At 44.9% G+C, this 24,646-nt stretch overlaps 1 protein-coding gene across 2 annotated transcripts in view; it reads left to right on the top strand.

Annotated features, from left to right (window-relative positions):
• The first annotated feature begins 16,617 nt into the window (after positions 1 to 16,617).
• Positions 16,618 to 24,646, top strand: part of ACER2 (alkaline ceramidase 2) — a 31,052-nt gene continuing 23,023 nt past the window's right edge. Inside the window, exon 1 of one of the 2 annotated variants that reach the window (XM_026001459.2) lies at positions 16,618 to 16,874. In XM_026001459.2, coding sequence (XP_025857244.1) covers positions 16,767 to 16,874 — 108 coding nt within the window. In that variant the 5' untranslated portion in view covers positions 16,618 to 16,766. The remainder of the gene's footprint in view (positions 16,875 to 24,646) is intronic. The other variant, XM_026001460.2, reaches the window with a different exon arrangement.

Below are 24,646 nucleotides of genomic sequence, written 5' to 3'. Positions count from 1 at the left end.
CAGGAATGGCAGGAAAAGTAGAAGAATAAACCTGGTCTTTGTGTGTTTGGTTGGTTTAATCAGATCAAGTAACTCTACTGGGGCAATCTTTTGGTCCCATGTGTTTTCATTCCTACATGACTATGTCACCTTGAACATTTTACTGGCTCTCTCTGTGTCTTAGTTTCCCCATCTGTAAAATGGTGGTAATACCTTTCTTCTAGAGTTCTTGTCAGGGATAATGAACTAACGAGGGAAAAAGTTAAACAGTTCTCAGTGCACAGCAGACTCTCAATGGAGCTTAGCAATCCTCCTCATCCCTTACACCACGTCATCAATCCCACCGTTAATATCAGATTCCTTTAATTTTGTGCGTGTCATTCCCAGCAACACCTTCCTTTCTCGTCTTGAAGTTGTGCTGCGTTGGGGAGTCTTTCCCTGAGCATTTAAACACATGCTGATCTCACTACAAGAAGAGAATGGAAGTCTGAACTTGGGGCGGAGGTCTAATGGGTTGATTCACATGGTCAAGCCACAGGGAGGGTCTGCAAGGACCTCATTCACCAAACACGCGCTGAGCACCTACTTTATGTCACAACCAGGCTAGGTGCAGGGGATTCGGAGATGGAAGAGGACGCTCCTCCTTTTCAGGGAAGCACAGCCACTCAGTATTTGACCAACAGAGCAGAACATGATGGGATAGCCAGACAGAAGAGCAAGAGCTAGGTGCCTTAATTCATCATTTGTATGCGGTGTGGAGGAGCAGAAGGATTCTTCTCCTTGTGCTGCAAACTTCATATCTTTTACAGGACAGTGTTCTGCCTGTATGTTGTACTGACTCTACTCACTCTCTGCTTTTATCCTTTGGAGACTGGAAGACTCCCCCAAGAGGTAAATGCTGTCAAGAGTAGAACTGTGTAGTAGTAGATTAGTTATGTTTTGCACACCTACTTGCAAATCTTGCTTCTTTGGGATATCGGAATATATTTGGTGGAGTACTAAGGATACTGTTCCTGAAGTCCCCCAAATATTATAGTGCCTTTTACCTAATTCATTATCTGTATAAAGTTATAAAAGTAGCCATAGAAGACTAGGAATTAGGTCATATGTATAAAACCCAGATCTAGGGATCCCTGGGTGGTGCAGCGGTTTGGCGCCTGCCTTTGGCCCAGAGCGCGATCCTGGAGACCCGGGATCGAATCCCACATCAGGCTCCCGGTGCACGGAGCCTGCTTCTCCCTCTGCCTGTGTCTCTGCCTCTCTCTCTCTGTGACTATCATAAATAAATAAAAATTAAAAAAAAAACACCAGATCTATTTGAGTGTGTGGTTCATGCCATTGCAAAAAATGTTTTTGCTTTACCTTTGTCGGCTTGTAATGAGAGGGTTTTCTTTTATCCTTTGTAGCTCAGGGATCACCTGATGGATCATCTCAGAATCTCAGACACAATAAACATGGCTTCTGAAAAAATAAAAAATAAAGTCTTGGCAAGTGTTACCATGCTTTGGGTTTTTTTCAGTCTGATTGTGAAGTAGCCTATTTTAATGTGGTTATAATTTATAGCACTATTACTATGAATTAAGCATATTTTTATATATTCTTCTGTTCCATCTTTTACCATTTTTTTTTCTGTTGGATTATTAACTGTTTATGTAAGGGAAATTAGCCCTGCATAAAAACTCAATGTTTTTTTCCCCAGTGTGTATCATTTTTTCTCCCTTGCCCCCTTTTTAGCAGCGTTATTGAAATATAATTCACATACTATATAATTCATCCATTTAAGGTATGCAATATTTTTAAAAAAACATCCCAGAGTTGTGCAGCTATCACCACAACCCAATTGTGAAGTATTTTTCTCACCCCAGGGGAAACCCTGTACCATGTAGTAATTTCCCAACTCTATTTTTCCAAACTACCCCATCACCCCAGCCCAAAGGAGCCACTAATCTATTTCTGTCACTATACTTTGGCTAGTTCTGACGTTTCCTATAAATGAAATCACACAATATGTGTCTTTGGTTACTTTCTTTTTTTCACTTTACTCCTATTCTTTCTCAAACCCGCTCAAGGCTGGATTTTGTGTTCACTTACACTCTCCTTTAAAAGGTGGTTAACTAGGGGACACCTGGGTAGCTCTGTCTGTTAATTGCCTGCCTTTGGCTCAGGTCATGATCCCCGTGTGCTGGCATCAACAAGTCTCAAGTCCCCTCAGCAGGGACTCTGCTTCTCCCCTCCCCACTCTGTCTCCCTGCCTTTCCCCCTGCCCCTCCCCTCACTCCTGCTCTTGCTCTCAAATAAATAAAATGTTAAAAATAAAATAAAAGGTGGTTAACTATTGCTATTTTACATGCTTTAGCTTGTCCTCTTACCTCCCTAGCTGTACCTTCTTGCTGCCTTGCTAGTTCCTCCTCCTCTTCTCTCTGGACATGTAGGTCCCAGGACTCATCCTTGCTCCTCTTCTGTCCGCTCTCTCTCTCTGCTTCTCATCTGGGGAGACGACTAGCTTGCTATAAAAATCTGTTCCCCTAGAATTCTGGCTTCAGGAATATGGAGTAGGCCTACATTCCCTATTCCTCCTACTAAATATAACCAAGAACTCTAGACACTATATACAAAAAAGAAGCATTTGAAAGGTGGAGAGATGGGATGCCTGGGTGGCTCAGTGGTTGAGCTTCTGCCTTTGGCTCAGGGCATGATCCTGTGGTCCTGGAATCGAGTCCCACTCGGGCCCCTGCAGGGAGCCTGCTTCTCCCTCTGCCTGGGTCTCTGCCTTTGTGTCCCTCATGAATAAATAAATAAATCTTAAAAAAAAAAAAGAAAGAAAAGAAAGAAAGGTGGAGAGAAGGCAGGCTGGCTAGAAACATCAGGACCCAAGGAATGGTATGATGGAGGAGTTCTTCGCATTTTCTTTTTGACTCATACATCCCAGGCTTGGAATTGGAGAAGCCAGCAACTCAAAATGCCAGTAGGCATAGACCAAAAATTCCACAGCAAAAGTTTGTTTTCTCTAGTCAGAGGACAGAGACAGGGGTAGTCTAGCAAGGCAGAGACATTCAGATAATCACATTCTACTCCAGCCAAACACCACAGGAAAAACAGACAGACTACAGCCCAACCCCAACCACACAAGCAAAGGATGAATGGAAACCTAGACTTCCACCCTTATCAGGCTCTTCTGAGGTTTTCCAACAATCCTATCAGGGCGGTATCAGAGAAAGCGAAGTAGGGAGTTGAACTTTCAGCCCAGCTGGCCAATGAGGCCAGTGGAGACTATATGCAGATCTTGGACTTGCACCCTCTACTTGGAGGGGTAGATCCTCCCCTTCCCCTTCAGAGAAAGCCAGCTAAGACAGAAGGTTTAATAAGATCCAAAGTTGTATAACATAATACGAAAATATTGAGTTTTTTTTTTTTTAAGATTTTATTTATTTATTCATGAGAGACACAGAGAGAGGCAGAGACACAGGCCGAAGGAGAAGCAGGCTCCATGCAGGGAGCCTGATGTGGGAATCGATCCCGGGTCTCCAGGCTCACACCCTGGGCTGAAGGCGGCGCTAAACCGCTGAGCCACCCGGGGTTCCCATATTGAGGTTTTAATAAAAAAAAAAAAAAAAATCATCATACCAAGAATGAGGAAGATCTCAAAGTGATGGGGGGGGGGGTGGATTATAAAAGTAGAGATGACACAGAGGTTAACATTACCGGACAACGATTTTTTTTTTAAAGATTTTATTTATTTATTTAAAGAACTCTCTACACTCAGTATGGGGCTGAAACTTACAGCCCTGAGATCAAGAATGGCATGCTCCACCAACTGAGCCAGACATACCCCTCTCTACCGGAAAATTTTAAAATAGCCATGATACAAATACTTCAATGTGCCAAGAAAACTATGCTTGAAATAAATGAAAAATTAGAAGGACTTAGCAAGAAAACAAAGTCTTAGCAAAGTAATACAAACTCTAAAGAAGAACGAAGTGGGAAAGGACCGAAAAATACAATAACCAAAATAAAAAGCTCAGTGAATGGGCTAGACAGCAGAGTGGATGGGATAAATGAACAAGTAAACTAGAGCATAGAATGATAGACATTACTAATGTGAACAACAGATGAACTAGATTTTAAAAAATGAGCAGAACCTAAGGGAACAGGGAGCCACCAAAAAAGCCCAGAATTGAATGTTCATGTCACTGGAGTCCCGGAAGAAGAGAGAGAAAACAAGACTGAAAACATACTTCAAGAACTAATGGCCGGAAAGTTCCCAAATGTAGTAAGAAACATCAACCTACAGATTCAGGAAGCTGAGCAAACTGCAAATGGAATCCAAGAAATTCACATCAAGATGCAACATAATTAAGGTTCTGAAAACTAAAGACAAAGAAAAAAAAAAACAGCTAGAGAAACACAACATTTTACTTATTGGGAAAACACAATGGATTTTTCATCAGAAACCATGAAGGCTATGAAAGAAGTGGTGTAATATTTCTCTAAGGACTAGGAAAGGGGCTTAAAGAACTCAACACAGAATTCTATACTTAGAAAAACTATCTTTCTTGGATGAGGTGGGAAAAGACATTCTCAGATGAAAGAAAATTTAAATAATTGTTGCCAGCACACCCACTCTAAAAAAATAAAGTTCTTTGGTCATTCTTAGCTGACTGGGCCACCCAGCCAACCCCCTTTAGTCATTCTTTTAAATATTTGTTTATTTATTTATTTATTTATTTATTTATTTATTTATTTATTTATTTATGAGAGAGAGAGAAAATGAGAGCACAAGCAGGTGGAGGGGCAGAGGGAAAGGGAAAAGCAGTCTTCCTGCTGAGCAGGGAGCCTGGGTGTGGGGCTGTGGTGCTTCACCTCAGGACCCTAAGATCATAACCTGAGCCAAAAGGAGACGCTTAACTGACTGAGCCACCCAGGTGCCCCTAAAGGACATTTTTTAAACAGAAAGTAAATGATAAAAGAATGAAGCTTGCAACATTAGGGGAAAAGAACAGAGCAAAAATATGGGTGAATACAGCAGACTTCCTGTCTCTTGAGTGTTCAAAGTAATGTTTGATGGTTAAAGTGAAATGTATTGCACTGTTTAGTGTGTTTCTAAATAGATGTAGAGAAAATATTTAATGCGATTATATTATAAATGGGGAAAAAAAGAGTAAAAGAGAAAATGTAAAAAGGGCAGCCCGGGTGGCTCAGTGGTTTAGCGTCGCCTTCAGCCCAGGGCGTGATCTTGGAGACCTGGGATCCAGTACCACGTCGGGCTCCCTGCATGGAGCCTGCTTCTCCCTGTGTCTCTGCCTCTCTCTCTCTCTGTCTGTGTGTGTGTGTCTCTTATGAATAAATAAATAAAATCTTTAAAAAAAAGATGTAAAAGGAGGCAAGTTCTGTACTTCACTTAAATAGGAGAAACGATACTAGGAGACTGTGCTAACTTGTATAACACCTAGAGCAACTATGGAGACAACTCCACAAAGAGATAACACTTAAAAACACTGTAGACAGATCCAAATGGAACCCTAGAAAATGTTCAAGTAACCTACAAGATAGGAAAAAGAAAACTGGTAAACACAAAACAAAACAAAAAAATGAAATGGCATAATTAAGCTCAACATATCAATAATTCCATTAAATGTACCTTTTAGTTATTTATTTACATGCAGTATGTATTGATCTTTTATCTAAAATATTTATTATGCACTGTGGTAAAAAACTTTTTTCAAGGAACTCAAGAGGAATTAATTGCTGAGGGCAGAGCTTTCCTGGTCATTCTTCTCAGGCAAATGGAATTCAGGTTCTGATCCTCTTAGGCTAAGGAAGGCCGTGTCTAGCTGGAGGCTGGAGGATGACCTTTCTGGGCCTGATAAGCTCTGAAGGCCATTCTGGCAACAATTGGCAGTAGGGTTCCAGCAGTTTCTTCCATGGGTGGAAGTTGAGAGTAGGATTTAATCTGGTCGAGCCCATTATCCTGTAGGAAATCCCACTGACCATGGGAGCAGCCCAGAGAGCTGGGCGAATCTGGATCCAATCACTTCCTGTTCCTGACCGATGCAGGAAAGGGGCCACTACAAAAATCCACAAGTTGTTGCCCAAATTATTCTTTAGGTTGTCACTGCAAACCCCATCAGAGTTTTCTTCAAAATGCTCATCCTGGGGATCCCTGGGTGGCGCAGCGGTTTGGCGCCTGCCTTTGGCCCAGGGCGCGATCCTGGAGACCCGGGATCGAATCCCACTTCGGGCTCCCGGTGCATGGAGCCTGCTTCTCCCTCTGCCTGTGTCTCTGCCCCTCTCTCTCTCTCTCTCTCTGTGACTATCATAAATAAATTAAAATTAAAATTAAAATTAAAAAAAAAAAAACAAAAAAAAAACCCAAAATGCTCATCCTTAAAATATGTTTTCATGTGAAAAATTGTAACGTGTTCATTCATTTTGGGAACTGTCAAATATTTCTAGGATTAAATTTCTTCCAATTTTCACACTTGAGAGGAGAGTCAAGTGTCCTTAGACTTTCAGATCATTTGTTCCTCAGGCTGAATTACTAATGAGAATGGTGAAAAGATTTGGTTCTACTTGGTGCCTTGTCTGGAACTTTCCTGGCAGTGACTCTCTCCATCTACAGTATATACTAGATCTTTGCCTCCATTGTTAAAATGATCTGAGAATTTAGTGAAAAAGGATGATCTTACTGGTTTCAATCTTTTTCACCTTCTTTAAGGCCTCTGACCTCATACCCGGACAGGTAGTTAGACAACTTTTTCTCTCACTTCTGTCAGAAGTATGAACTGCCCCAATCTTCCCTCATCCTCAACATGTTTCCAGGTGTTTAATATATAGTATCTACATTCCCCCCTTCTTTGGCCTAGAATTCCTTTAGGGTACTTGGTTTCGAGTCACAGAAACCCCACTCAAACTAGTTTAAGAAAAAAAAAGTGACTTCACCATAAAGGTCCTGGGTGTCTTGGGGACATTTGTATGTGGCTACGTTCCTGGGCATAGCTGGAGCTAGAGACTTCCATTTGGACTACTACTTACCTAGACAACTCTTTGTAGAATGGCTTCACCATGTTTTTGCACTGATGACCAGTTCCGCCAGCTTGTCTACCCATCTGGTAGGACAGGTTATCAATAGTGCCCAGGTTCAAATCTCTAACCCAGAGCTCAATTCTTTTTTTTTTTTAAGATTATTTATTTATTTATTCATGATAGACACACAGAGAGAGGCAGAGACATAGACAGAGGGAGAAGCTGGCTCCTCACAGGGAGCCCGATACAGTATTCGATCCCTGGACGGGGGATCATGCCCTGAGCTGAAGGTAGAAGCTCAGCCACTGATACTAAATTCCTACTGATGCATTCTGATCAGCCAGCTTGGATCAAGACCCACTGCTGGACTGATGAACCCTAGCCACAGAGTTAGGTTACAGTGTGTTACCACAGTGTTCCTATGGCAGCCATCTGAATGGTGTAGGGGCAGGGGAAGGTGGGAGGTGGGCTGTCCCCATCGAAGAAGTGGTGGAAAATCCCAGAAAAGGAGGAGACACTGGGACAGATAAAACAACATGTGTCTCCTCCATGCACTCCTCCGCTCCTGGTAAATTGCAAGATCTTAAGTTTTCAATTCCACCTTTTTCCATCTTCTTCAGGATCTAGTTTCATGAGTCACCCTTTTATTTTTGCTTTACATTTTAAATTTGTTCTTCTACCTGGGTGCCTTTTTTTTTTTTAAGGCTGAAATTTGCCCAAGTTTCTCCTATACTAAAGGAAAGTCCCATAACTCAAGCTCCTGCTTGATTCATGTACTTTTTCACCAAATGTGTCACCCAGGTACTCACATTTTACCCCACCTGACCTCCTCCATCTTTACTTGCTCTGCTTGCATTTTGCCAAGGTGTTTCTTGCTCTCTGAAAGGCTGAAGACAAGGCAGAGTGGAGGAAGTATGGAGTTTATAGGCTGTTGTGATGCATCTTTCCAGTGGGTAGAATGTCTGACAAGCCAGGATCACCTCCCTCAAGGGATATCTCAGGAATCAGAGAGCCAAACCCAGGGGTTGGGGAGGACTGGGAGGCATGGCACTGACCAGTCCCTGACCTTTCTAGCTTCCTGGTTCCAGAGAGTCTGTGGCCACAGCATCACCTGGACCCCACCCAGGCTGCTGATTGCTTATTTACCAAAGGCTCCCTGGTGAAAGGGCCTTCTCACGCACAGGCCTGAGAGGATTTCCTCTCAGGCCATTTGCCATTTGCTTCCTCAGGTGAGGGTAACTCCCTGCCATCTTGTGCCCTCTGGAATGAAAGGGACAGGTAACAACCACAGGTCCAACCAGAATTGCTAATGGTAGCCACTGGGAAAGGCTGAGCCCTTCGTCCTCACTCACCCATCTCCTTTCTGGTGCTCTCGGCTACATGGGTGCTTGTGGGGAGGCCCCTATTTAATGAAATCCATTGCTTCCTTAGCTTTTAAAAAACTTATTGTGGAAAAATTAAACATATGCAAAGTAGAGAGACTAATGTCTCTATCACCCAGTTTCAACAGTTATCCATTTAAGGACAGTGTTGTTCCATCTGTACGCCCAAACCAACTTCCTCCCCCATTTAAAAAAAAAAAAAAAAGATTTATTTAAGTAATTTCTTCACCCAGCTTGGGGCTCAAACCCACAACCACAAGATGAAGAGTCGCATGCTCTCCCAATTGAGTCAGCCAGGTGCCTCCTCCCCTGTTGTTTTAAAGCAAGTCTGAGATGCTCTATTTGGTCTGTAAATATTTCAGTATATATCTCTATACAATGCTTTTTTATTTTTGGTTATGGTCAGGTTTATTAAGGTATAGTTTACATGCGGTAAAATTTACCCTTATAAAGTACAGTTGAGAGGTTTTATGAACTCAGTTATATATAACCATGATAATCAGAATGTAGAACAGTTCTATAATCCCCTCAAATTTCCCCATGCCCTTTGCAGTGAACTCCCTTTACTTCCCTCAAGTAACCACAGATCTGTTTTCTATTTCTTAATTTTGCCTTTTCTAGAAGGTCATAAGATGGAATCAAAGTAGTAGCCTTCTAGGGCGCCTGGGTGCCTCAGTTGGTTAGGCATCTGCCTTCAGCTTAGGTCATCATCCCAGGGTCCTGGTCCTGGGATCCAGCCCCAGGTGGAGCTCCCTGCTCGGCTGGGAGTCGGCTTTTCTCTCTTCCTCTACCCCTCCCCCAGCTCATGCTCTCGCTTTCCCTCGCTCCCTCTCTTTCTGAAATAAAATCTTAATAAAAAAATAAAGTAGTAGCCTTCTGAAGACTCACATTTCAAACATAATCATACCATTATTAACATCTCTCCCAACCAATGATAATTCCCAATATCAGCAAATATCCAGTGTTTCCTGTTCCACGTTTGTCCTAAAAATTATTTGTTTACACTCTTAAGATCTAGACCTTTCTACACATTGCAACTGATTGTTAGGTTTCTATAGGAAATCTGTACGTTTCTTCTCCAGCTTTTGCTTAAGACATTGGGCGGTCATGAAGAGTTTCCTTTAATCTAAATTTTACTGATTGCACTTGCATGTCGTCATTTCGTCTGTCCTCCACAGCCTCGCTACTAAAATGTGAAGCAGCAAGGATCTGCATCACTTAGGCGTTCGTGAGAAATGCAGAATCTGGGACGCTGCTCAAGACCTACTAAATCAGAATCGGCATTTGTAACATTTTTACAAGATCCCCAGGTGACTCAGTTCCTGTGAATCAGAAGTAAGGGCCAGAGTTTTGGTTTGGGTTCTGTTTTTTTTTTCCCCCTCCTTCAGGAGTCAACACCACTTTTTATTTCTTAACCAGGTACACACCTGCTTCTCCCTCGCCCTGCGGGACGGCTTGGGCGCCTCCCTGTCACTCGGGCCTGGGGAACTGTGGCCCCGCCGCTGGCCCCACCCCATTCTCTGGTCCCTTAGTGTCCGGTGAGCTCTTTCCCCACAGGGCTTTAGGGCTCCCTTTTCTCCTCCTATTCTTACCCTTTTTGCCCAATCCTGACCAGCTTGCCTCTTCAGTTGCTGAGAGTATAGATCTTTCTCGGAGCCCCAGCTTGCAGCTTTAACTCAACAAGTCTGAGCCTCCATCACATTTTTCCCTCCTAGCTTCCCTCTGGGGTTAGTCACCTGGCCATCTTCTTCTGATGGCTCAGGCTAGACTATTTGAAGCCGTCTTCTGTTTTACCCCCTCCTCTTTCACGTCTACCTCTAATTAGTAGTTAAGCTTTTGATTCTCCTTCTGTATTTGTCAGCCTTCATTAGGTTATGCTGGAGTAGGAAACAGTCACACACACCCATCTCAGTGACACAGTTCTGGTTTTGTTTTTTTTTTTTTTTTTTTTTCTGATGTTCTAAGTTGGGTTGAGCGCGCTTCTGCTCTGCTCTCATGTCTCCTCCGTTCTAGGAGCCGAGGTGGAAGCAGCAGCCCCCATCTGGCATCGGCAGAAGGCAAAGAATGGCAGAATGGGATTGATTTCAAAGCCTCTGGTAGTCACGGAACACATCAATTCCACCCACCATCTCTTGCTCACAGCCAATGACAAGGTTAAGTCCCATGGCAGTGGGTCGGGAAAGTGTGTCCAAGTATCTGGAATCAATAGTACAGTCTATCACAACTCCTTTTCTGTATGGATTGCATCCCTTACTTCAATGGCCTTTCCCCTGCCTTAAACTTCCTTTCTCTCGGCTTAGAACCCACCTGCTCTGGGAAGCCTTTCCTGACACCCTCAGACAAGGTCAGATCTACTGCTGGCTATTGTCGTGATACGTGCACTTTTTCATGGCACTCTTGTAACGAATGACGTAGGCAATATTCAACATCTGACTTTCCGTCTAGACTGCAAGCTCCGTGAGGACAGACAGAGCATCGATTTTGCCCGCCACTTCATCCTTGGCATCTCGAAGACTGTCCAGGCACATCAGAAAGTACTCAAGAATTACATGTAAATGAATGAATGCATGCATTGGCCATGCTGCTGTCATCCCTCATCTGGATCATAGAAAGACCTCACCAAGTGTTATTGGTATCTCCAAGTGTACTCCTCATACTACCTATTTGTCTTCCAGCTCGGCCTCCCTTTCTGCCACTTTTCCATTTGAAACATAGGTTTGAAGTTTTCTGAATTATTATGCTTTCTCAGACTTCTGTACTTTTGCACATGCTGTTCCTTCTATGGAATTTCCTCTCCTCAGGGCTTTACCTGGTAAAATCCTATTCATCTTGTATAGCTCTGTTCTGAGGCTATCTCCTCTGCTGGGCCTACCTTAGCTCTCAGGGCAGACGTGGACCCTCCACCCCTTGCTTTCATGTTTAATGTGTGCATCTCCATGTTAGCAAGTATCACGTTGTATCTGATGGTTTGTGGGCCTCTACTAGACTGTGCTCCAGGAGGCCAAGAATAATATTTTATTTATATTTATTTATTTATTCTTATTTATTCATATTACCCAGCACTTATTATGAGCACAAAGCAGGTGCCCAAAAATGCCATATACCCTTATACTCTTGAAAAGTAGTTATCTAACAGAGTAGTAACACCCTCTCTGTCGAGAAGGAGCTGTCAAAATCCACACTATGGGCAGCCCTGATGGCTCAGCGGTTTAAGTGCTGCCTTCAGCCCAGGGCATGATCCGGAGACCTGGGATTGGGTCCCATGTCGGGCTCCCTGCATGGAGCCTGCTTCTCCCTCTGCCTGTGCCTCTGCCTTTCTCTCTCTCTCTCTCTCTGTTTCTCATGAATAAATAAATAAAATCTAAAAAAAAAAAAAAAAATCCACATTCACAAATTCCATGCACGGCAGGCACAGGCAAAGCCTCAGACTTCCAATCAGAATCTACTGACTTGTACTACAGATATACCCAGTCCTAACAAACTGTGGCTTTCCAGTGTAGATTAGAGAAAAGAGAGAGACCCAGGAACAATGGCAGGAAGTAGTCTCTGATGACCTGTCAGTAATCTAGTAGAGCACCCAACGCAGCAAATATGGACATGTTCCTGTAGGGGCTGCAATAATGTGGTCCTGGTGAGTCCCTGCTTCCTACAGTCCTCTCTCACAATTCTGAACCTGGAGATTTTGTCTTAGATTAAAAAAAAAAAATCCTTGCTCATTTGTCTTGTTTCCCTCCTAACTGGAGTGGGTGAGCAAACTCTGAGCTCCTAGTTCGGTAAAGAGCCAGGGGAAAAGAGGCCGGTCTTTCTCAGGTCTTCTCTCTCCTCTCGCTGGTGGTGGCAGTCTTGGCTTAGATCTGATTTTTCAGGGAAACAAAGCATACAGTCCATAATGAATTTTTGCCCTTGCGCACTTGGGCTTAAATAGTGGTTCTCAAATTTGAGCGTGGGTTGGAATCACCTGGAGGAGTTGTTAAGGCACAGATTGTTGGACTCTACTTCCAGAGTTTCTGACTCAAAGATCCGGGGAATGGGCCTAGAAATTTGCATTTCTACGAAGTCCCTAGGTGATGCTGCTGCTGCTGGTCTGGGGATGACACTTTGAGAATCAAGACCATAATGAAAAACTCTGGCTAGACAGGAAAATACAGAAAATTTCATCCTCGATCGTGCACTTCGTGCTTTATTGGCGCAGGTGCCTGCAATTCTTTCCAAAGATGACTGTGACGTGATGACTTCTACTTGTAGAACCAGTTGAACTGGATATTTATTATCAGATATTTACTTAGACCAAATATAAACATAGTTATAAACTCTGTAAAAAGAGAAGATGCTGGCATCCTGACTTCCCTGAAGGGCTGGTTCCCTTAGACTTGCTCTATGGATCTGTATCACTGATTCATATTTAGACCAAAAGCAATGTAAGTAAACTCATCATCAGAACTCAACAGTGCCCTGTTCTCTGCTGTCACATTCCCCCATCCTGCTCTCCCCAAGCTCTGTTTACACCTGATTTCAGAGTCTTGTATTCAATCACTAATGGTAGTTGCCAAGGTATATTATTAACATAAATCTATTTCAGAATTAATGATCCAGTGATAGGTCCTAATGTTAAATTACTAGGTTATATTCATTGAAAAAAAATGGCAACAATGAGGAGAGTTGATGACAATATCAAAAAAACTTCAACACAGTCCCAAGAAGACCAACACTGATGTCTTTGGGGAAATGTAACCTTTGTCCCTGGTGCTGCCCACCAATGGCTTTAGCTTAGCACTGTCTCTCTGTGCAATTGTAATTAGAACCCAAGTGGCTGGTTTTGATCTTGAACTAGGATGGTCATTGCCAGTAAGAGTTCCTGAGTAGGAGGAAACCTCATCATCATTCCCTAGCGGGATTTGGAGGAGGGTTTATATCTAGTGAATTCTCTATTTTAGTGGTGCTAAAAGTCACAATGTTGTTTTTTAAATATTTATTTGAGAGAGAGAGAGCACAGCTGTGGGGAAAGGCAGAGGGAGAGGGAGAAGCAGACTCCCTACTGAGCAGGGAGCCCAATGAAGGACTCGATCCCAGGACCCTGGCATCATGACATGAGCTGAAGGCAGACTCTTAACTGAGTCACCCAGGTGCCCCTAAAAGTCATAATGTTTTTACATTTTAACATCCTGAAATCCAGATACATCCTACAGTGGGTGGCATTTTATAGATTATACAATCCCACAGTTGGCCAAGTAGAGGTCAAGATGTATTGTCATTGCCTGAATGCACAACACAAACTCAGTGGTTAATCCTGGTGGAATGAATTGGCAACTGTAATCTCCATGTTTCTGTCAACAAATCACCTAAGGACTGTCTGGAAAAGAAGCATGATACCTATTGTCTCAAAACTTTCCCTTGCAACCTTCAGGCGAGAACATGCCAGCATCAAAATATGTACATGAGGTTTGGAAGCATTCAGTGGTAGAGTGCGGCGAAGAAATGCTGTATCAGCAACGCTTGGTAATTAATAACATGAGGACACTAATGACTCAGGTGAAAAACAATTAAGAAAAAGGTGAGAGATTCTGTGACGAAATTATAGGAATTCCTTTTTTTTTTTTTAAGATTTTATTTATTTGTTTATTCATGAGAGACACAGATTGAGAGAGGCAGAGACACAGGCAGAGGGAGAAACAGGCTCCATGCAGGGGAGCCCGATGTGGGACTCGATCCCAGATCCTGGGATCATACCCTGGGCTGAAGGCAGATGCTCAACCACTGAGCCATCCAGGGGTCCCGAAATTACAGGAATTCCTTAATAAGTTTATTGTGCTTATATTTTCCCTTTTACATAAGAATGATAGGAGATAACTATGTAAGTCTAAAAGTTCTCATTCAATGAATATTTAAAAATTCTAAAAGATAAAAATACAACAAAGTTTAATTCGGCATATCTTTTTTTTAAAGGGCAGCTCTCAACCTTTTTGATTTGAGGACACCTTTTATAATGAAGATTGAGGATCCTAAAATTCTTTTATTTGTATGGTAATATCTAGCCATGTTTTTCATATTAAAAAAAATTTTTTTTTGAGGGCATTCCTCAGTGGCTCAGCGGTTTAGCAACTGCCTTTGGCCCAGGGGATCCCGGAGTCCTGGGATCGAGTCCCACATCGGGCTCCCTGCATGGAGCCTGCTTCTCCCTCTGCCTGGGTCTCTGCCTCTCTTTGTGTCTCTCATGAATAAATGAATAAAATCTTTAAAAAGAAATTTTTTTTTTGAGAGAGAAATGTGTGCACGTGGTGGGGGAGGGGCAAAAGGAGAGGGAGATTCAAGCAGTCTCCATGCCCAGCACAGAGCCCCACGTAGGACTCAAACTCAGCACCCTGAGATCATGACCTGAGCCAAAACCAAGTGTTGGATGCTTACCCAACCAGCCCTCGTATTCAAAATTTAAAGAGACTTTTAAGAATGAGAGCAAAAGGGGCAGATCATGTTGCAGTGTTCACAGGAAAAGAGTTTTCACCTTGTGAATCCCCTGAAAGGGGAACACACTTTGAGAGTCATTGGTAGATAAAATAATGGTGTGTTTTATACTAGTAGAGTTAATACAGATATATTTCTACCTTAAATACTGGAAGGAGTACAATGGGGAAAACTGTTGTTGGACAATTAGTGTAGCACTGTGAGGCACAGAGAAATTAACTGATTAAATTTCCTCTGTGATTGGGAGGAATATTTTCCCCCTCCCATTGAATTGGCCAGCTCACACTGGGTGTCCTGGAGGCCTGAATGGGTCCAACCTTACGAGAAGGTACCAGTATTATCTGGGTTCCTGGACAGTGGAATTGGCTGTCTAGGAGGAGGACAGATGCTGGGACAGATGAAAGAAGGAGTGTGGTTTAGTTTCCAGCGGGGGGAAAAAAAAGCTGAATTTTTCTGGAGATGAAAGAGGAGTTGGGGCTTGCAGTTTCTGGAGATCTGGGGAGGCCTGCAAATGGCTGTGTGGGTATTTGCTACAGATGGACACTGGAGTACCAGCCAGCATTCCACTAGACAGTCAGGCCGAGAGAGGGCTGTCCCTGGCAAGCTGCTGCCTTCAGAATACCATGCAGGTTTGAGCAAGCAGATGCAAGTGCCAGGCACCATGGATGGCTGACCAGAAGTTTCTTAGCCACTGCCACTGTCCTGGCCTGGTAATCCTAGAACCACTCAAGGAAGGAGGACCAGAGCACCCCCCACCCCTACCCACGTGCACACCCACCCACATACAGAGACAGACACACACATGGTTGGCTTTTGTGGGGACCAGATTTGGGTTTTAGAAACTACAGCAGCAAAGTAGTTACCAGCAGGTCTGAGATCATTCTGTCCGAATTTGATTTCTAGCCCTGCTTTACTGGGGCATTGTCCAAAGAACCCACTTCACAGGATTACCCTGGGAACACTACCTAAGTGGTGATGCATGGAAGCTCCTCAAACAGTGCCTGGTGTATAATAAATGAATAAATGCTATCATCCATCTATCTATCTATCTATCTATCTATCTATCTATCTATCTATCTAATCTATCTATCTATCTATCATCTATCTATCTATGTATATGCCATCATCTCTTGCTCTTTGTCCTGGAGATGTCATATCTGCCACACCGCAGCCTCTGAGCCTCTTTAGCCTATGGCTAAAGTTTCGTCCTATGTTTAATTGCAGATCAGATCAGATTAAAGCCCTAAAGCTAGAGTCCCGGAGACCAAGAGTGTCCTGGAAATTGGCAGAGGCTGCAGGGGAAGGTCATGGAGCCGGCACTCCAGCCTGCAAGGGCGTCCTGCTGTGGCCCACGGCACCGAGTCCTGCCGCGCACACCCTCAGGGGCTTCCGAGGCACGGGGGGTGGGGGCTTGTGTCTCTGGAGGGTGAGTACGGGTCCCCCACAGAGCAGACGCCCTGAGAGTCCACAGGGGCAGCGTGCTCCCGGGGTGGGGGGTGGCGCCAGGGAGTCTGAGCCGGGAGGGGGTGTGGGCAGGCCCCCGCCAGCCCCCGCCAGCCCGGCTGCGCCGCTCCCGCCAGGTCCACGGGCCGCCCCACGGGCCGGGGACCCCTCCGCCCCCGCGCAGCCCGCAGCCCGCAGCCCGGCCCGGGTGGGCGTGGCCTGCCGCCGCCGCGGTCCCCTCCAGGGGGCGGGGCCGGGGCGGGGCCGGGGGCGGGGCCGGGGCGGGGCCGGGGCGGGGCCCGCGAGCAGGCCCGTCCCCGGCGGAGCGGCCCGGGAGGCCGGCTGGGGAGGCGCCACATCCGGCGGCTGACTCGGCGTATAAAGCGGCGGCCGCGGCGCTGGCGCTCGGCTTCCCGCAGTGGCTCGGGCGCTCGGCGGCTGCGGGAGCGGGAGCGGCTGCCCCGATGCCCCACCGCGGCCATGAGCATCCCGCACTGGTGGGACCAGCTGCGGGCTGGCAGCTCGGAGGTGGACTGGTGCGAGGACAACTACACCATCGTGCCTGCCATCGCCGAGTTCTACAACACGGTGCGGGCGCGGGCACGGGCGCGGGCGCGGGGCTGGCCGGCGGGCCGGAGGGAGGGGACCGTCCCCAGTCGTGGCTGCGCCTGGGACCTGGACGGGGGTGTCCGCCTGTATCCGGGGCATCCTCTCTCCGGGGCCGGGTCATCCGCGCGCCCCCTCCTGCTCTCCATCTGTTCTCTTCTGTCCCTATCCCGACATCTGGGCTCATCCTCCTCTTGCCATTTCCTCCCGATGGCTCCATTGTCTTGTTTGGCCGCCACCTGTCCCGAAGCCAGTGGTCCGTGTCAGCCCCTGTCCCAGGTGGGTGACCCCGAGGCTGGCGAGCCCGCCGGGACGATTCCCTTCCTCCCCTGGGATCTCGGTGGCGTGACGCACTCGGGGTCGCAGCGCGGTTTCTCCCTGGATACCTGCCCCAGGAGTGCGGGCTGGGGGTGGGGCGGGGCAGGGGAGTCCCGAGAGAGCAGTCCCGGGCAGGGCCCATTGCCGCCGTGCCGACTGGCCCTGCCCCACTAATACACCAATAACAGGTCGAGTTGCTTTTGGCCAGAATCAAGTTAATTGCCACTAGTTCTTATTTCTTTGCGTTTAGTTCCCAGTCTCAGTCCAGCCCCAAGTCAGCTCCCCCAGGCCCGTGCCCTCTCCAGCGATTAAGCCTGAGGAGTGAGAGGGAAGTTTGGGAGTGATTGTGCGTGTTTGGTGGGCTTGCCTCGGTCCCTGCTATGGAAGCTGAAACTTCCCCACTGCAGTGTCCTGTGTGCTGTTGTATTAACCGGAGCGAAACCTTGATGCTGGAAGGAAAATGCCTCTTCTTTTCACTGTGCGGTGGCTCAGGATTCCCAGACCAAAGGGAAGACTGCATGGTCATGTCTTCGGCTACCCGACACAAAAAACAGGAACTCCTGGTTTACAAGTCACTGTGAATTTGAGGTTGTTCTTTAGGATTTTCTCCTAAGATTTGCTGGAGAGAGTGTCCTTGGCATGAGTCAGTCCAGAGGGATATCAGATGAGCTAGTTCCAGGCTTTTCATTCATTGATGATGCAACTGAACTCTAGAGAAAGAAACTGTCACACTCGTGTTTCTCGCATGATCCAGAAGTCTGCACTCTTCTCTCCTTCCCCCCCTCACCAACACTCTTATTTGTGCTTCTTATTTATGACTAGGTTAGTTCTTCAAGAAAGCCTGGTCCTCTGCTGTCCATAGATACTGTGAAAGACATAGTGGAGGTGGCTACAACTCACCTGCAGAACTCCTTCATTCAGAGCATTCTCTCAGGGGTAAAGGGTGGCACATGGGATGGGGTGGGGGCATGGCTGGGTACTTTCAGTAGCAGTAAGTCATTTTCTCCTCGGTAAGTGGAGAGTACTAAGGATTTCACCAGAGTTAGAGAACAAATGACAGGGCAGGGACAAGTTCTCACACACCCAGCAAGGTAATGATCTGTGGAGTTTGAGGCCAGCTACTCAGGCCTAATTACTTGGCCAGAAGTTCATCTATAGCTGCTCTGTGCCAGCCTTGAAAAGCCCCAGAGTGCTGGATGAGGTTTGCGGCGGGGGTGGGTTGGGGGGGGGTGGTGTAGTTTATGTTGTTTTTACTTTTAATCTAGTCCCATTGGAGCTGTTAGGGAGTGAGTGCCAAAGTCTTTTCTTGAACTGTTGGTCTTCAGCTGCAGTGTCTGTGGGTGATTAGCCTGCCTGGTCTGCCTGACAGGCCTTATTCTTTGGAATACTCCTAAAACCACAAAATTTACTTTAGCCCAACAGAGAGCTTTAAATCTCAGACAAGTAGTTGGTCACCTAACTTTGTTGAGTGTAGGTCCAAAGAGTTTAGCAAAAACCATTTCCTTCTGTCTCCATGCCTTACGTATCTTCTAAAGCTTATCACAGGATGAACTCATGCTTCTCTCTTGTATTGAGGAAGGCAGTGAACTATTATTGGTGATAAACAGCTCATTAAATCTTCATAGGAAGGCAGTAGGTCTAATTATCCATTTTAGAAGAAAATAATCATTACTAATTTTGAGGAAAAGTTTAAGGAACTGAAGATATAAAATCAAGAGAGGACTAGGAGAGGGATCTGAAACCTTCTTAATGGGTCTTGGGGGTAGCAGCCGATCATTACTACAACCTCAATTACTAGTGGCTACCATTAATTGTTTGCTAGGTGTTGAAGCTCTGCTGCGTACTATACAATCACCCAAGTGGTGGGTGCTCATTTGATAAAAGGAAGAAACCAGGGTCTGGATAGATGATGCAATTTGCCGAGGCCAAGAAAATGGCAGAAATAGAGTTAGAACTTGGTTCATTTGACTCTACAAAGATACTTCTGAAGATGGAAATGCCACTGCAGCCCTCTGTGACGTCTTTATTCTATACAACCTGGGTGTTTATCATTGGGTCATTCTTTAACTAGAAACTTTTGTGTTGGGACCATTTGATCTACAGGATAATATTCATGATGTTTGATATGAAAAAGTTTTTCTTTTTTTGTTATATTGGTCTTTATTATAAAATGTTAACCTTAAAAATAAAAGTTACTTTACCAGCAAAAGTGGGTTTATTTTGGAATGAGACAGAATTGCTATTTGGAACAAGCAAGCTATAGCAAAACCATAGACAAGTCCAACACACAAAGGAGAGGAATGTTATCTTATGGAAAAGGAGGAAGTCAGGAGGGGTTGTTTTGAACTGGAGAAAAGTTGAGAGTTCAGAGTGATTGTTTCTCATTGGCTGAGTGGCCAGGGTAATGGATTTCTTGTGGGAGATGCAAGGTGCATCTTTCCCAGTTGGAGCCTGGGATAGGCCATTGGTTCCTATTGGGGAATCTTCTCTTAGGGGTCTCTAATTGACATTGAGTGGTGTGGGCTTCTCCTTCCAACCTCCCTTTCTGGAATCCTCTCCCAAATCTACTTCAGTGAAGTTCCCGCTTACTACTTTTCACAAATAGCATTATCGTGGTAAAAAAATTCATAGTACACAAGTTATAAAGTGAAAAATATGCTTTCTTGTGTATCTCTTCAGACCTTTTTTCAGGCATTGTACAAAACACATGTATTTGGGTGACCATATGAGATACATATGTATAATGTATATATACAATATCTAAGTTTTTATTCAACGCAATTAAGATTATACTACACAAACTTCTCTTGGTGTTTTCTCTTAATAGGTCTTAGAGATGGTTCTATATTGGCTCAGAGTTATCTTCTTCTTTACAGTGTCTAATCAGTGTTCAATTTAATGGATTGGCCGTGATTTATTTACCCATTCAATCTCTTATTTATGGATATTTAAGGCATTTTATGTTTTATACTTTCAGCTTAGTTTTTGAGCAGTGATGCCATGAATATTCTTATATATATGCATCTGGATGTACTTATACAAGTACTAATCCTCCACAGGGAATTGCTATATCAAGGAAAGTGTTTACTTAAAGACCGATAATTATTGCTAAATGGCCCACTAGAGAGAGTACCCTGGTTTATACTCCCACTGACAGTGTTTGGATGTATAAAGCATCTTGCTTTGGGGCCCCGCAAATCTCTGTTGCCTCAAGTCTTGTCATCATCCTTTGCTTCAGCCAAGCCCAAATCTCCCTTCCAAGAACATGTCATGCTCCTTCACCGCCTTTTGCTTGTGCACATTTTGTACGGTTTCTTTTACATACAAGTTTTATGGACTAAAGTTCCTTTTTCTGTTTTAAGTTTTTGGGCTCTAGTCACACTGAAGAGAAAGACTGTAGAAGTCACTTCTTTAGGGAAAAGTAGGGTCTACTTTTTAACCACTGGGCTTTGCTTTTGGGCACTCTGTTGCAGGGCAGGGACTCAGGGGGTCAGAAGTAAATCAACTGGTGCTGAAAAAAGTCTTGATGCAAAATATGTGCTTAAAATCAGTTCATCATTTGTCACCCTTCCCAATTAGCTCTGCCACCAATCAAGGTCGGGAAGGTAGTTCTCGTGATATGCTAAAGCCCATGTCCCTTTAGGGCAGAATTGCCTATATCCTGTGTTTGTTCATCTCTAGATCTGTTTACTGGGCAACTACTGTCTGCCTGTCACAGAGACCAGACCTGCAAACAGGCATCTCGGTGGTGGCATAACAGAGATGTGTACAAGTTGCAAGGATGTTATTAGCATTCTGCATGAGGTTGGTGTACTGTGGGGGGATTTTGCAAGAAGTCTTCTGAGTGGGCTGACCAGCTTGTCCTGGTTTGTCCAGGCCTTGCCTGATTTTGAAGCTGAAAGCCCCATGGGGAACCCTCCTCAGTCCAGGCAGACCAGGACCATAGATCATTCCAGAGGCAGGAGCAGAGCAATGGAATGGAAGATTAGACATCTGCATACACTTAAGATGCACAGTCTACCCAGCCAGAGGAATGCCCCTTTGCTGTTTATGAATCTCCTGTTCAGAAAATCTGACAGCCTGTTGCTTTGTCAGCATTTACCCTCTGCCTGGGAAAGTGCACACTCCCATGCAACGGGAGGAGATTGCCCTCTGTTCCTGCAATTATTTTGGTGCAATGTTATGGAGGAATTCATGGAATGAGGAACTTTCTAAGGAAATAATTAATACATTTGAAAATTGTGGTTTCCTTTTAATTAAAAAAATCTGCTCCGCAGACACTAGGCAAACTTGTTCTCCAAAGCAATATGCTTTAAAAAATACCCCTTGGCTGAACTATGCTTTACTTTCAGTAACCCACACAATTGAAAGGGGAAGTTTCATTTCTCAGACAAGATGGAGCCACTGAATGTGGGTTTTAACTAGGACTTGTTTGCTTTTTTATATTTCTTTAGGAGTTCCTTCCTCTTTTTGTCTTGGGGAGAGTCTCCCTCTGACTTGGTCTTTCCCTTTTTTTTATAAATGGAGGGCTTTCAAAGGCATGATAGAGGTAGCTGTCATTGGTAGAAGGGCTACCAAGAGGCAATAATATGATTTCTGTTTTATTTGGGAGATGTTCAAATGGTGCTTCTAAACTCCTTAATAGGTATATTAAAAAAATGTTTGAAGTCGCATGACTTTACTGTAGATGTAATGAACGACTTCATGCCTCTGAGTAGTGTGTACATACATTTAAAAATGATCAACACAGAAACCAACATTGCACTGTATGTTAATTGGAATTTATATAAAAATTTGAAAAAAAAAAAGTGATGAACACAGATGGACAGAGCCAGTTGGGGGACGGCTTGGCAGGAATTGGTTGCACTTGGCTGGAGTGAGGGAGATTGCAAGGACTCTAGTCAATGAAGATAGGGTGTAAAAAGCAAAATGTGTTCTATCCCCCGACATTGTAGGAGGGGTGGTACATTGGGGCCCCTTTCCCTGGGGAATGGCTAGATGAAATGCTGCCACACGCAGCACTTGGAGTAAGTGAGGTCAATGTATCTGAACTAAGAGGAAAAGGTTTTTGTAGCCTATTGTTGAATGAGAGAGGCAGTAGAGCAATGTGATATATATATGTATTCACATGAATGCAAGGGAAATGACTCGAAGGTTGTGAATCTGAGGACAATGGTTATTGCTCGGGAGGAGGAGGGCAAGGAGACTTTTTTTAAAAGATTTTATTATTTATTCATGAGAGAGAGAGAGAGAGAGAGAGAGAGAGAGGCAGAGACATAGGCAGAGGGGAGAAGCAGGCTCCATGGAGGGAGCCCGATGCAAGACTCAATCCCAGGACCCAGGGATCATGACCTGAGCCAAAGGCAGACACTTAACCACTGAGCCACCCAGGCGCCCCAAGGAGACTTTTTTTTCCAAATTACAAAATGAAACAGGAGAACACATTTATGTTTAAGAAAGGAGAAAGATCAGGTTTTGAGTTACCTATGGTAGAGCAGTTCCATTTTCTCCTTCTCCCTTTTTCCTTCCTTCTGTGCTTAACAAACGGAGAGCCACATTTAAAATCACATCATAGGTGAACACAGGTATGTCAGATTTTGTAGATAACCAGTGAGGAGTTAAGCCAAGGAGGTCAGAGTGTGGCTGGGGGGCGGGGTGAGGGCTTGGAGGTGAAAATCAGCTCTGGGCGGTGGAAATAGCTCAGTGCTGGCCCCTGCTCTCTGGGTGACCACCTCTTTGACTTTCAGCCAGCCTGGGGAGCCCCTCTGGGCGCTCATGCAGTGCCCCTTGTCAAGCAAGGGATGGTCTTTAAATGCTCCTATGATCATTACTCCTAATGATCGCTCATTTATTTATTTATTTTTTAAAGATTTATTTACTCATGAGACAGAGAGGAGAGAGAGAGGCAGATAGGCAGAGGGAGAAGCAGGCTCCCTGCCAGGAGCCTGATGTGGAGCTCGATCCCAGGACCCTGGGATCACAACCTGAGCCAAAGGCAGATGCTCAAGCTCAACCACTGAGCCAGCCAGGTGCCCCCTAACGATTGCTCATTTAAATGATTCCTTGGAAAGTTAAAGGCTATGATAGTCCTAATGAAGGACAGTTTACCGCTGACCAGACCCTAAGGCGAATGCCTCTTTACCTACTGCTTAGTGACTGGGAGTTGCTGTTTTTCTGAGACTGGAGACCACACACCAGCTGGGGCATCTGAGATGACATATCCGAATTTTCACCCAGGATCACAAGTAAGCTCCTGGGCCTCTCAGGTGGCAGGGAGGAAAGGATCCCCAGCAGAGCAGACCAACTAGAAAGAAAGTACCCCTTTCTCACAATGGTGCAGCCCTGCTGGGGATTTCAGGCAGCAGCCTTGTTCCCATCCTACCCCTGACATAAGATCTGGTTCTCCCCTCTTCACTTACATTATTTCCCTTCTTCCCTCTCTTCCCTCTTGTCTAGAAGTGGTGTCCCTTCTAACCTTTCCTGCTCCCAGATGATGAAAGAGGCCTACACAGGCCGCTGACAGGGCCAATCCTTCCCTCTAACAGCTCAGGTTCTGAGGTTTGCCAGTGCATTTTGTTCAGTTGTAGCCCGGTGCAATTTCCTAGGTCTGGTAAAGACTTTCCACCCTGGCTTATTCAGTGCAGTTCAGACCACCACCCTCCTAGTTCCCTTGGGGCCCCTCTACTGTTCAACATAGGGGATGGGTCTCTTTTGAAAGACTCCAGGCCCTTGACTTTCTGGACTTCCTCTGCCCCATTCTCCAATCTCTGAGTTTTTTTCTTTTTTTGTGGAATCCTCACACCCCTTCCCCACTGGTGTTGCTCATTTCTCCGTAGCTGTGGTCTTCACATTCTTCACATTTCCTCTACCTGCTGTCATTTATGATTCACAGTTACAAATGAAACTTCACAAGCTGAATGTCCCCACCACTTTGTACCTTCGAGGATGGCCTTCATTAACCACAAAGACAATCAGAATATAGCACGTGTGGACAGAGTGGTAGAGAAATTAGAGAACCCTTGTACGTTGCTGGTGGGAATGTAACATGGTCCAACCACATTGAGAAACAGCTGGGTGGTTCCTCAATAAGTGAAACGTGGAGTTACCATCAGATCCAGCAATACCAGCTTGGGCATATACCCAGAAGAAAACAAGCACTCAAAAGTTTGTATAGAAATGTTCATAGCAGCCCCATTCACAATGATCCACTAATGAGTAAATGGATAAACATATGGTATCCAGAGGATAGAATATTAGTTGGTCACACAAAAGAAGGAAAATACTGATACATGCTACTACATGGATGAACTGCAGACACATTGTTTTAAGTGAAAGAAGCCAGACACAAAGGTCATCTATCGTGTGAATATGCACTTTCATGAAATACCCAGAATAGGTAAACTCCTAGGCATGAAAGCACATTAGCAGTTGCCAGG

Source organism: Vulpes vulpes, chromosome 12, assembly GCF_048418805.1.
Source record: "Vulpes vulpes isolate BD-2025 chromosome 12, VulVul3, whole genome shotgun sequence".
Lineage (NCBI taxonomy): Eukaryota > Metazoa > Chordata > Mammalia > Carnivora > Canidae > Vulpes > Vulpes vulpes.
Note: the sequence above shows the minus strand (reverse complement) of the source record. Positions and strands in the feature narration are given on the sequence as shown.